The 12948-nt window shown below is 33.0% G+C and overlaps 2 protein-coding genes across 2 annotated transcripts; both read right to left on the reverse strand.

The window, feature by feature from the left end:
* Positions 1–1758: 1758 nt before the first annotated feature.
* On the reverse strand, positions 1759–5523 carry LOC148614564 (uncharacterized). Its single transcript, XM_088588737.1, has 4 exons — positions 5367–5523; positions 4529–4678; positions 2849–2950; positions 1759–1900 (listed from the first exon to the last, which is right to left on the reverse strand). The coding sequence occupies exons 1-4, from the start codon at positions 5418–5420 to the stop codon at positions 1772–1774; spliced, it is 435 nt and encodes a 144-aa protein (XP_088444863.1). The 5' UTR covers positions 5421–5523; the 3' UTR covers positions 1759–1771.
* Positions 5524–10571: 5048 nt separating this feature from the next.
* LOC148614565 (uncharacterized) lies at positions 10572–12508 on the reverse strand. Its single transcript, XM_088586187.1, has 4 exons — positions 12382–12508; positions 11762–11884; positions 11343–11456; positions 10572–11070 (listed from the first exon to the last, which is right to left on the reverse strand). The coding sequence occupies exons 1-4, from the start codon at positions 12436–12438 to the stop codon at positions 10942–10944; spliced, it is 423 nt and encodes a 140-aa protein (XP_088442313.1). The 5' UTR covers positions 12439–12508; the 3' UTR covers positions 10572–10941.
* Between the last annotated feature and the right edge of the window lie 440 nt (positions 12509–12948).

Here is a 12948-nt window from a genome sequence, read left to right on the forward strand (position 1 = left end):
TATCAAGAACGAGCTCAAAAGAAGATACCATCAGTAAGCAGTAATAACCAGTTAAAAATGATAAACAAACTTGCCCATTACTCAGAAACAAAGCATTAGAACTCTAACAAATAGGCTTCTGGAACAGAACTATGTTGCTACAAGATTGAAGTCATCACTACAGAAATTTTATGGTTGTCATCATGTGGATCGTTATGGTGTATCCATCTGCACCATGAAAACTGATTTATTCAACGGGCCATAGTTTTCCTTTCCTCGTTTGTCTACCCCGAACATGACTTTTTATGAGCAACTCGGCGGATGTTTCTAGAAAAAACAGAGGACGCTTTCCCTACCGGTGCACCTGGTCCATGCTCCAAGCTTTTAGTGGAGTCCGAGTTGTTCATTGGCTTTTGTTACTTTGTATGTATCATTTTAGTTACTTTATGTTATTTGTTGTGTATTTCTATTTTCCACGTCCGGTCTTTGTCCCTGGATTACATTCTTTCTTCAAATATAAAAGCGGAAATTTTGTTTTACAGCCATAAATGCGTTGATAAAACAGTATGGCGGTGAGATTTGTATTTACGAGCGATCGATATGTTTTATAAATTACACATTCTGATGTGAAATTTTAGCTTTAGGATTTTTAATATTGTGATAAATCTTCTGAAATAGGTTTTGAATTGAATTCAATTGAAAGAATTTTGGCAAACAAATTTCTGCAGCGTCAGATATTGGAAATTCAATTACATCGAAATCAAAGTAAACGACACACTACAAACTAAAGCACCTGAAATGTGAACTACGGAAGGATAAGCAAGTCGTGCCCCGTCAACATCTGTCACATTACAAGTGAGTATGATCCAGTAAGTGCCTAGCTACGTGGACAATAATGCATTTCCCCGATACGCTGTCAAATAGAGGTACAAAGAGATAAAAAAACTGAGAAATGCACACTTATTTTATCATAGTTTCATGCTCTAAGTAAAGTAAAATGTATGGGAAAAGTAGAAAATTATTTGAAATCGACAAATTGATGATCAAAAACCACGTGCATATGGACACTATATCAAATGATCCTGATCATATAGCCATGAATCATGCAAAACAAACTGTCCAAGCGTCAAAAATTTAATTTGTGATTGAAAGTAAACGCTATTTTTAATTTCAACGCGCACAATGTTGTGAGTGATAAGATCAAGCTCTTGTAACTCCCTTATTATCTTATATATTTATATTATACACCCACTATTTGAAAGGAGCTACACTACTGTAGCTAGTAAGTGTCAAGTTCGGTGATTTGTAAACCTAACCGAAGATATCTTTCTCTTCTGTGTAATAGAAACTTTAAATCGGTCGATCAAATTGTGATTACGACGGTGTAACTTCTTTTTGGAGATTTTATCCTTGTGCAAGACACTAGAGAAAGTGTACCCAATTCCTGCTGAACATCACATAAAATGCCTTTTTCAGATATGTAAACAATGGCGCTTTGTGTAATGTTATTAAGTTTGATGGTATTTCCTTTTTAAAAACTAGACTTATGATAATGTGGTTATTAATTCCAGAAAAATGCCATTAAATTATTCAATCTGCTTAAGATAAACGTCGACAATTTTAAATATGTAAAGGTTATAAAATAAATACAAACTAAAAAATGTAACTTAAAATTATTGTTTTGTGTAGATGGTCAGATGAAAATACGGTTGAAATAAATCAATCATCCATTAACTATAACGTAAACGCTTTGTTTCTTTTTTGAAAGAATATGCAGACTTCTTCAATGTGATTAGATTCTATAAACTCTAAAAACAGATTTTGTACATTCCTTGACCCCATAGTAACCATCACGTACAGCTAAATCATCTGATGACCAAGGGGCATAATGTTGTCCTGCTACCTGTACCATCATGAAGCCCTGTAAAAACATTTCAGCATTTTAGAGTAATATAAACAAAACAAGCATATTTATTGGTGCAACCATCAAATGTATGTGTCAGACAAAAATTCTGGTATTTTGAATTTTAATACCATTTTTTTCGCCAGTTAATCAGAATAATTGTACGGTAGTGCCATCAAAAATTGAAAACAATCTACTAATGACGAAATTTCTTTTCGTAGCCAAAAATACAGGTCTTTCTAGCGCATATACATTGGAAATGTCTTCTTAATTTGGTTTAGTCATTAAGTATGGTAAACTTCTATATTCTTTCTGTTCTAAATTTGCCAGAATGCAAACATATTAAATATTCTATTCAGTATGTGCTTACTTTGTATTCTTTATTGTTTCCCTTTTCCGACGCAGTCGTTATTGAGATCGCTTTTATATCACGTGACATCCATGATGCTTAACCATAACAACCTAACCGATTTAGCTTATAAATCCGCATGTGATAGCAACCGTTAAATTAAGGCTCCAATTGGGGGCATTGATGTCCAGAACATTTGCAACTAATTTTATACATTGAATAATCTTTTATGTATTGAATAATTGGAATTGGTTTACTTGTTGAACCAATGAAATAATTGAAATACGAAACATAGTACAGTGACCATACAGTTCACCAAATAAAATCTTGATCAGATTTGGGTATTAACAAACCGAGAATATGCGTCGGATATCTTTTTAAAAGATAGTACTTGTTAGTTTTGAAAACATAACGAAAATAATATGAAAAAGCCATCAAAAGCTCAACATTCCATGTAATCTGCTGTAGTTTAACCTGTGTATTTGATAGGGACACTTTCTAATCTTCGTTTTCAATGAATTTGTAGTCTGTAATTGTTTTGAAAGAAAACAATTTTCGTAAACAGGAATAATTAAAAGATTTATGTTTTAAATTTTATCCCTGTAAATGTAAATTACCTCTAATGCTCTGAGTTTCAATTGATTTTGTGTATCCTTGAAATCTTGATCTGTCAATGGCATTGCGTAGCAGACATCGTGATTTTTCATTATCATTAATCTCTGCAAGAATGAAGTTATAGTTATAGCTTCCATAACGTTGGAATTGTCTTCTTAATTTGGTGTATCTATCTGCACCACGAAAACTGATTTGTTCGGCGGGTCATAGTTTTCCTTTCCTCGTTTGTCTACCCCGGACTTTGCTTTTTATGAGCAACTCGGCGTGTGTTTCTGGAGAAGCAGAGGACGCTTGCCCTACCGGTGCACCTGGTCCATGCTCCTAGTTTTTAGTGGAGTCAGAGTTGCTCATTTGCCTTTGTTACTTTGTGTGTATCATTTTGGTTACTTTGTGTTCTTTGTTGTGTATGTCTGTTTTCGATGTCTGGTTTTTGTCCCTGGATTACATTCTTTTGGTTGCCGCTATGGCTTTGGTTCCCTTGATTACTCTTCCATACAATACAAAAATGTTAAGTACCATTCTGTGTAAAAATCAGGCAATGAGTGGCACATCGTATACTCAATTTGTGTTTCTCTGCTTTGAATATGTTCAATACATCTAGAAAACGAACAAATGTATTTAAATTTATCCTGAAGCATCTGTGAGGTAGATATTTTTTTTACTTTTACCTAAGGGAAAAAGTGCCGGAAAAGGTGCATATCCACTAAATTTAACCAAAAATATCTTAAAAAGGCAAATTTTACAAAATAGGGTGATTATGGACGAATAAGTAGTTAAATGGTAGTTGCAGAAGATGTATATTTAGCTTGATGAACAAAAACTTCATTACAATTTTTACGTTTATATGTCATTTAGCGGAGCAATTCTTTACATCATTTTTATTTATTTTATATCAACGCACTATTGTTCTTGTCATTACGCCCAGTTCATGACAATCACGGAAAAAAGGAACAAAATATGTTATTTGTCGTAATTTTTGTGTTCAGAATTTTAACCGACCGATATATTAACACTTAGTCATTTCAATAATGTCGGATCATAAAAGGCATTAACGTTTATTACTCACTAATCAAGTGAGACTCGGATAAGCATGATGATCATGGCACATTTCTTACTTCAGACCCTTATACGTTTGTGTGTGAAAACATAAAAAAAAATATAAACGGTACTATTTAATTTGCTATCTTAATAATATAAAGTTATATTTTATTACATTTATGAATGAAAATATAAGTATTGTAAATTTTGGAGGAAATATAATTTGTAAGAAGAGAAAAAATACCAGGCTTTTCCATTATCCAGCAAATGCAAACATTTACGATACACATATTTTTACTATGTTTTCTTTCATATAAAGTAGCTTCTAAGAATATCAAACCTCGTATTTATAAATCGTTTAGCGGGTATTTTTTGCGGGGTGCTAGTTTAGACGTATTTCAGTGTTTTTGCTCAAAACGAAAAAAAAAATTCCACAAAATATTCACTCTAGGCTTAAATACCTTGTGACCCACTTAGCATCCGCTTAAATAAGAAAGGCCAAAATTTTCGTATATCTTTTTTTTTCTGAAAAATTGCAAAAGTTTAAACCCGGCAAAATAACCCGCCGTACGGTATTTCAACAAGAACGCTACACGACATTATGTCATGGGGTCTGATGTGGAAAATAACATGACACACTTTACCTCAGCGCTATATGGTCTGAAGTGGAAAACAACACCATGCCATACTCCTGGCTCTGCTGTTGGTTTGGGGGTTTGCTTTAACGTTGTCTTTTGTGTAAGTAAAGTCGTAAGCTTGTGTGTTGTTTGACTAAGTTCAGCCGATGTTAAAATCTATGTTTTAAAAATAAAGGGTAATAACAGAATTACCGAACTGATTAACTCTGTGAAGTAGTCAAAAGGAAAATCCAAAAAGGAACGTCCATATAGCAAATGGCAATTTCAAGGTAAAAATCGGAAAGTTGGAAACCACAACCGAGGTGCTGATTTAGTACATGGTATTAGGTCAATTTTATGTTGCTGAAAAATACTAATTGTTATAGCCAAGAAAAGTATCCCTTGGCTGCATCTGTTGTGTATACTTAATGTTCATCTATTTTGTGTTTGAATATTGACCTTTGTTTTCTAGATTTCAGCCTTTCAAAAGGTTATTTTAATGGATGGCAAATCATTTCAATTTTAAGTCTTCTACATAAAGTACAGTTTAAAGTGAATTTAATTTATTTCAATCTAATTTTGTTATGGAGAAAATTTTAATATTTTTATTATTATTATATTAATTAAGGATTGTTACTTTTTGTATACGCACCATAAGCCTTTTCATCAGTAAAACTTCTGAACGAAAGTACCAAATCGTTAAATAACTGCGTAGCAGTCTTGAAATATTAACCGACATTTATTTATCAGAATGTAATTACTTGGTCTTACCTTTCAGCAGGTTGAGAATGGTTCAAATTGGACATACAATACATCTGAAAAGTAAATATAGTAAACTATTTACAAATTTGAGGAATGTCCTTACCTGCACGTTTAAAAGAAGTATCACGCCAGAGATATGAATTAATGCCATTTTCATGAGTTTATACAAATTCCAGAATTCTTATCACTCTGGTTTACAGTATGGTCATTAGGTTCGTATCTATCTTTAGTCTTCGCCGACTAGATTTATAAGTACACTGAGTTGCTTTGTATGTGATACTGTCACTAGCCACATTGTAAAGGCGGATCATCCCGATTTTGACTTAGTCAAGGATTTGTTTAGAGGCTATGTTGTTACCATTTCTCCTTCTCCTTATTTTGAACAATTCATACTGAAATTATCAAATTCCATGCAGCGACAGATGATTTTTTTCTCTCTTACTTAGAGTGAATTCCGAACGTCAGACGCTGTTTGGAGCTTTTTGTCTTAGTACAATCTTGTTGAATTTAAGCGAAAACGGTCAGTAAGTGATTGCAATTTAGAGCGAGTTCTAAGAGCGGTCAAGGAGACCAAGATTCTAGCGTTATTCGAATTGAAAACTAAATGAGGGCCATTGACTGTAATTTTGTAGTCAAGTTTGTACTACTGGGTTTTTCATATATGTCATATTCTATTTTTCCGTTATAAGTATTACATATTTCTAAGTGTATAGGATTGAGAGCAAAACGTTTTGTTAAGTAGAAGTCTTTGTAAAAATCACGCAATTTCTGTAATATGTGATGCATCCTCGAAACGGCTACATATTATTTTTATTTTTGTTATTAAGTTGTTTTAAAGATTTATATGATGAAATGTATAATTATCCATTCCAAACTGTCAGCTCTAAGGAGCAATCCACATATCATTAGTTTCTATTGTGTTTTAGTGTCATCTACAGAGTTATCTCACTTAATTCTTCAGTACATTTTTTATATTTTTTATCTCCTAACAACAAGGGTTATATGAAAAGCCTCATGTATACTTCTGTTAACAATGGTATTTTAAACAAGTATCAAAAATATATATAGACTTTCCAACCATGAATCACATTTTGTATGATTGTTGGATGGAGTGCCACTTAAACGTATTCATTCTCTGATTAGAGGACAAATCAGTATTTTGATTCCTATCAATAAGTTAGGCATTGATAAACCAAATACGCATTGCAGTGATGCAGATCAAGATTTTAAAAGTCACTTGTAAGTACCGATAAAAGAAATTGTGCGTTATTTTAAACTATGAAATTAAAATCAATGATATTATGAAAAGAACAATATTCAAGTAAAAACTATTTCTTAATAAGATCTGGACATCGAAGAAAATAAGTTGCTGTACATTTCTGTTGAATAATTAATAAAAGAAGTCCTGCCGATTGTTTTGTTTCACATATACCATATAAAAAATATATAGTCCTTGGTAAATATTTCTCATACTTTGTGAAAAGATAATTCCAAATCATCTTCCAAATATACAGAAAAGATGTTTTCTAAATGGTGGAATTTTTATCGACAACTTATTTGTCCAGACGCAGTTTTCAACAAACGATCGGCATTTTAATAAGACGAAATTGTGCTCCTCTACTTGCTGACCTATTCCTTCACTCTTGTAAGGCTGACTTTATAGCTAATATGATCCGAAAGAAAGAATATAGTTTAGCTAGATCCTTTAATCTCAGTTTCCGCTATATACATGACGTATTATCGTTAAACAATACTAGTTTCTGTGATTTGATACATCGCATCTACCCCCAAAAAATTTGAGTTAAAGGATACTATACTACAGACACTGTGAAATCAGCCTCATATCATGACCTATGCTTAGAAATCGATGGTAAAGGAAAACTATTGACTAAACTTTACGACAAGCGTGATGACTTTGCATTTAGAATTGTCAACTTTCCATTCATCTGTTATTGCCGTAACTACACTGACTTTTGTATGGTCCTAGGCTTCTTAACATTAGACTTCCTGAACAGGGTTATGTTGCTACAATATTGAAGTCTTCACTACAGATCATAACGATAACGATCCACGAGTTCATGATGACGACCATAAAACTTCTGTAGTGATGACTTTATTCTTGTAGAAACATAACCCTGTTCCAAAAGCATAAATGTTAGAACTCTAGCTAGATACGCAAAGTCTGTGTAGTTTCGGCAAGCTCTGGCATAACGTATGAGTTGTGATATGAACACTCCATACGTAGGTGCTGAAGGGATATTGCCACAAATGAAAGGAAAGTTGACAATGCTGAATGAAAAGTCATCACGTTTGTCGTAAAGTTTGGTCAATAGTTTTCCTTTACTATTGATTTCTAAGTGTAGGTCAAGATATGAGGCTGACTTTACAGTGTCTGTAGTATCCTTTATCTCAAGTTTTTTGGGATAGATGTCATGCATCAAATCCCCAAAATTAGGATTGTTTAAAGATAATACGTCATCTATATAGCGGAAACTGAGATTAAAGGATCTAGCTAAACGATATTCTTTCTCTCGGATCAGATCAGCTATAAAATCAACCTTATAAGAGTGAAGGCATAGGTCAGCAAGTAAAAGAGCACAATTTGTTCCCATTGGAATGCCGACCATTAGTTAAAAATCGCGTCCACCACACTGGACAAATATGTTGTCGATTAAAAATTCCAAGATTCTGTGAACATCTTTTTCTGTATATTTGGAAAGTGATTTGGAATTATTTCTTACAAAGTATTAGGAATCTCTAACAAGAACTGTATCTATGAAAAACAACGATGTATAATGTTTTTAAGTCGGAATTTTAACTGAGTAAGGGGAATAGAAGTACATAGTGTTGAACAATCATTGGTTTTAATGCTATTATATATTAAAATATATTTATCATATAGTTACAATATACCTTAGGCAATATCAGTAAAAAACAATGGCCCGAAATCTATCAAAGATATTATGACCATTAACGTTGAATCGCTGATTTGTTTGACTTACTTTTGGAACACAAACTATTTACGTTGTCGGCGAAATTACTGACATAACATTTAACCAGGCATCGACATTTCCACTAGTCCGATCACCCGAGGCGACTAAAACTGGCTGGGGACTACTGAAATTTTGGGTAGAAATAATCCGCGGGAAAAGTAAATATTCAATATTGAAAATGACTTAATTGCGTGTAATTGTCATGTGAATTGTATTATTGTAGCCGTCAGACAGAACTTCTGCAACGTGTTTCTTTCACCTACGGTTAAAAAATTGAATGTTTACATTATTGATGTTTGTGTGACTGTTTTAGGAATCGTGATTGGTCGGTTTGGTTGTTAGTTATGATCAGTACGATGTTGACAGCAACGCGGTATAACGTAACTTTTATGAAAAATGTTCGTGCTTTTAAGGGTAATGTCCTCATAATACATCCGATGTCTTTGAATTTGAGATCATAAATTAAGTTTCCAAGTTGCATTATTTTCGGTCAACTGCTGAAGTGTCTGCATTTCCCGTAATTTTAGGGGACTACTAAATATGTTCAGGGACTACTAAAAATTGTGTATCTACTAGTCCTTGGACTACTGCCAGAAAAAAAACAGGTATCAATCCCTGTTTAACCATAAGTAGGTGTGCATTACAGTAAAGTCAGGGGAGGTAAAAAATTAACATCGTTTCATAAATGAAGCTGTTCAATGAAAAATGATTTGGTCGACCGGGAAACTTGGAGAAAAAGAAATCACACAGGAGTGGGGGTGAGATCTGGATTGAAAATTATATTCAAACTGTGTTGTCTTATGCTGTATTCTGCGATGTCGTGTTATTATATGAGTTTCATGTCATACTCACAAATATAGAAAAGAATTATTTCCAAATGAACGTATTCCGAATCATGATTGATAGATTGTTGGGGTTTAACGTCCGACCACCAATAATTCGGCTATATTCAGACGATGAACATGAAAAGGATGACAAAATGAACATAAAATGATGATGATATGAAACAAGGATGGGACACAAAGAAAAATTTTGATTGCAACAAGATAAAAGGGAGGTATGGGTAGATTTAGCCTTCTGTGGCGGAGCGCAAAAGTTCCTACTCCTATCAAATACCACAGCAGGGTTCGTGGCATCTTTCCAAACACGGTGCACCACTATGGTTTGCGGTTCAGGTTTTCCGTATTATAGCCTGACAACCCCAGCATGAAACACGCATGCGTACCCCATTCCACCACCTGGGGCACACAACCCAGTTGCTCTTTGGGCAGAGCGCCTAGCTCCCGGCTAGGTTTCTGAGCACTATTTAGTCGCCTTTTACGACAAGCTTAGCGCTGTTGCAGGCTTATTGTTTCGACACCCGGACCTGCTATTCCGAATCATGATTCATGTAATAACATTGTAGGTGTTTCCGTGTGACCTTATCAATTATCATTTATGATATTATTGACTAACGTGTCATTCGAAATTTCGAAGGTTACAAATGATTCATATATTGCTATTGTCTAGTAATAAGCATATTTCAAAACCCAACAACTCTGTTACAATGCTTTGTTCATTAAAATAATACTGTCTGTAATGTCGGTAATTTTCTTTTCATTGTCAAAATCACACTAATAGTTCTTATTGGCAATGGACACATATCTTTTCTAGACTTGAAAATAAGAATAAAAAGATATTTCTAATACCCCCTTTATGATAAAAATCAGACTACATGTGCAACTACAAATTATTAGAAATTCTGTGTTAATTAATAGTATTCATTGGCTTCCAGTTACTGACATGTTTTTTTCGTGGTTGTCTTTTTAAGTCGCTAATATTGTTAGCGACTTCTTGCACTCGTTATTTCAGTACTTAATATTCGCATGTGATTTGCATAAATATGTAGTTATACGCCACTAAATGCTGCAGATCCTTACCGTATTTACCACTTAGTGACATAGTTCTAGCTTCATACGAGATAAAAATGTACGTCTAAAGTATCATACACGTGTGTTCTACGTGTGTTTCATGCTTGTACGAGAACAAGAAGTTTTCATGCAATGATCGGTAAGCTTTGAACATTACCCGGTTTCCGATTCAGGCACTGAGGCTCTTTACAAGACTATATAGGTCATATACATTAGCACGCCCCGATATTTATGAATATTTATTGCCAGCTGCTTAATCTGGTTCCTAAACTGGTTCTCTGGTCAATATTATAAGCGACCCAAAGGTCGCTACAAAGCACCTTTTTAAAACATATCATACACATGTCCATGTATATTTTTGCTTTTTGCTGTATTAGAACGGGAAATTAACATTTAAAGATAAAATGATCGTTTAGTATTTAATTTATGTAATATTACCAAATTTCCGATTCAAACACAGGTGTTCGTTCCAATTTATTATATAAAGATCATATATATGTTATTATCAGGACACCGATATTTATATATAACCATTCGAGTTATGAAAGAGTGCGCAATAATATCAACGGAACCAAAATTTTAGCGGAAGCAACCCGATTTTAGAGCATATCGCATTTGTACCATTTTCGATGATGAAAGTATGCCAAAATCAGTGATAGTGAATATTAAACAATTAGCGACGTTCAGCAAACAAATTATAATTTTCAATGTTAAGCAAAACAGGTAATTAGATATCGACATAATAACGCGTTTTAAATGCTGATGATTTATGATGTCATAATCTGAATACTCTATACACATCATTGGTACACTGATTGACACCATAATGTCCGTCTCGGACAGCAAGATCATCAGGAGACCACCTTACATAGTTATTATTGGCAACTTGACTGAGTAAGAAATTCTGAAATGAAATGAATTAGTGAGAGTATATGTCTAATATTCAATAATAATTTCCATACAAATATTAACAAAAGAACTTGAGAAATAACAAAATATTTTTTATGCTACTATTAAACATTCAGTAAGATGTTTACTTCAACACTTAAAACGATCGAAGTTCGTTGAAATTTCAATTTAAAATACAATTTTTTTTCAGTTAAAAAGCATTTAGAATGATTGTTTAAGGTAAGACATGTTTTTTTTTTATAATGTCAGGCATTAACACAGATTTACCTCTAGGATAACAAGCTTTGAAGCAAATTGTATATCCTTTGTATCTTGGTCAGTTAAAGGCATGGCATAACACGCATCTATATCTCCATATTTGTTTTCCATAATCAGGAGATGCTTAAATGAAACATGATAATGTAAAAAGTCTGCATGTTTTTTGTATAGGTTAAAACAGAACCAAGTTGAAACGGTGTACTGATATGTCAAAGGGTAAAATATTTATGTCAAAGGGTAAAATATATATGTCAAAAGAAAATATTTAAAATAAGTATAACGTATAAAACAAGTTCATCAACAACGATGCTATGAAGATTTTCGTTTAATTGAAATAACATAATAATAATGGTAATAATAATAACAAATTATATAATTAGGTTTCAAACTTATAAAAATTACCACAATTAATTTAAGGTCTAATGTACCTCGGTAGAAAGTGGTCTGTGGTGAAATAAAATGGCATGCCACACACCTAGTTCCCTGGTCGGTTTAGGAGTTACAACCGTGGTCGTCGTTTTTAATGCTGTTGCGTTTACGCTACATATGTACTATTTGATAAAAAAACCCCCAATATTTGAAGGAAGCAGACAGCTTAATTGGTTTGAATCAATCAAAACTCAAGAATAATTTTGAATTTCTCATCATTAGTTTAAATTGAAAAAAAAAATCACAAGTATCCGATTATACAACAGCGTAAACCAGATTTCAAATCCTTCGTATACGTACCAGTGTTTATTATACTGATAACACACACCAAATCAGAAATTATTCGTTTGTAATTTTGTTCCAAATATAAGGTTTTAGCTTGAGTTTGTTAAACTTTTATTTTTATTAAATGGTAAAGTTTTTAGTCCTATAAATATCTTTTTTATAAATATCCATGTGAAGTGATACCTATAGTATAAACTTTGTCACATTTTTCACTTTTACACATTTATCCTTATAAATTTTATCTGATTTAAACTACATATGTTTTATAATATTGAAATGACATATACGTACATGTACATAAATTTAAAGATGGCGTGATTAATAAAAACTTTACCTGTAAGATATATGCATATAAACATTGGAAATATAAACACAAAACATGTCTAGCCATTAGTCTAATGGAAACGGTATCCTACTTCTTATCAGTTAAAATGTAGAACGACATGTACATGTACAATGAACGATGTGTGCCTGGATGATTTTTCTGGTATTTAAGGCGGTAGACCTGGGGTAAGGGACATAACTCTTGAAATCAGTGATATGTTTGTATTATATACAATTTCACCAAAGCCTTTTAAGCTTTCACTTGAAACAAAATGAAATCAATCCAAGTTACTTAGATGCTTACTTGAGCTTGGTGTCAAATGGTGAATACCAACATTCTAATGATTTGTACGAGTTATGTCCCTTACTCTAGCTCTACCTCCTTAAGGAATGGCTTTAATTTTTGACCAAGTTATGCTTAATAAGGAACTTTGGGACAGTTTACGCTTCCTTAACGGCAAAGCGGTTAATGAAAATGCGTAAACTGCCCCAAAAATGATTATTTCGCACATCCTGGCTAAAAATTAAAAACTATTCTATCAGCTTAATTTCTAATCGACTAAAATCAAAATTCAGA

The sequence above is a fragment of the Perna viridis genome, chromosome 6 (assembly GCF_037379345.1).
Source record: "Perna viridis isolate PV_CMFRI_1.1 ecotype Kerala chromosome 6, ASM3737934v1, whole genome shotgun sequence".
Lineage (NCBI taxonomy): Eukaryota > Metazoa > Mollusca > Bivalvia > Mytilida > Mytilidae > Perna > Perna viridis.

What these genes read in the sequence shown, in the direction of transcription:
- LOC148614564 (XM_088588737.1), bottom strand. Translation starts at nt 5,420, where the DNA reads ATGAAAATGGCATTAATTCATATCTCTGGCGTGATACTTCTTTTAAAC. An exon ending in TACTTCTTTTAAACGTGCAG is followed by an intron (nt 4,679 to 5,366) that starts GTAAGGACATTC and finishes TTTAAAACATAG; the next exon opens with ATTTTAACATCGGCTGAACT. An exon ending in TGAAACTCAGAGCATTAGAG is followed by an intron (nt 1,901 to 2,848) that starts GTAATTTACATT and finishes ATGTTTTTACAG; the next exon opens with GGCTTCATGATGGTACAGGT.
- LOC148614565 (XM_088586187.1), bottom strand. Translation starts at nt 12,438, where the DNA reads ATGGCTAGACATGTTTTGTGTTTATATTTCCAATGTTTATATGCATAT. An exon ending in ACAGACCACTTTCTACCGAG is followed by an intron (nt 11,457 to 11,761) that starts GTACATTAGACC and finishes GTTTCATTTAAG; the next exon opens with CATCTCCTGATTATGGAAAA. An exon ending in CAAAGCTTGTTATCCTAGAG is followed by an intron (nt 11,071 to 11,342) that starts GTAAATCTGTGT and finishes ATTTCATTTCAG; the next exon opens with AATTTCTTACTCAGTCAAGT.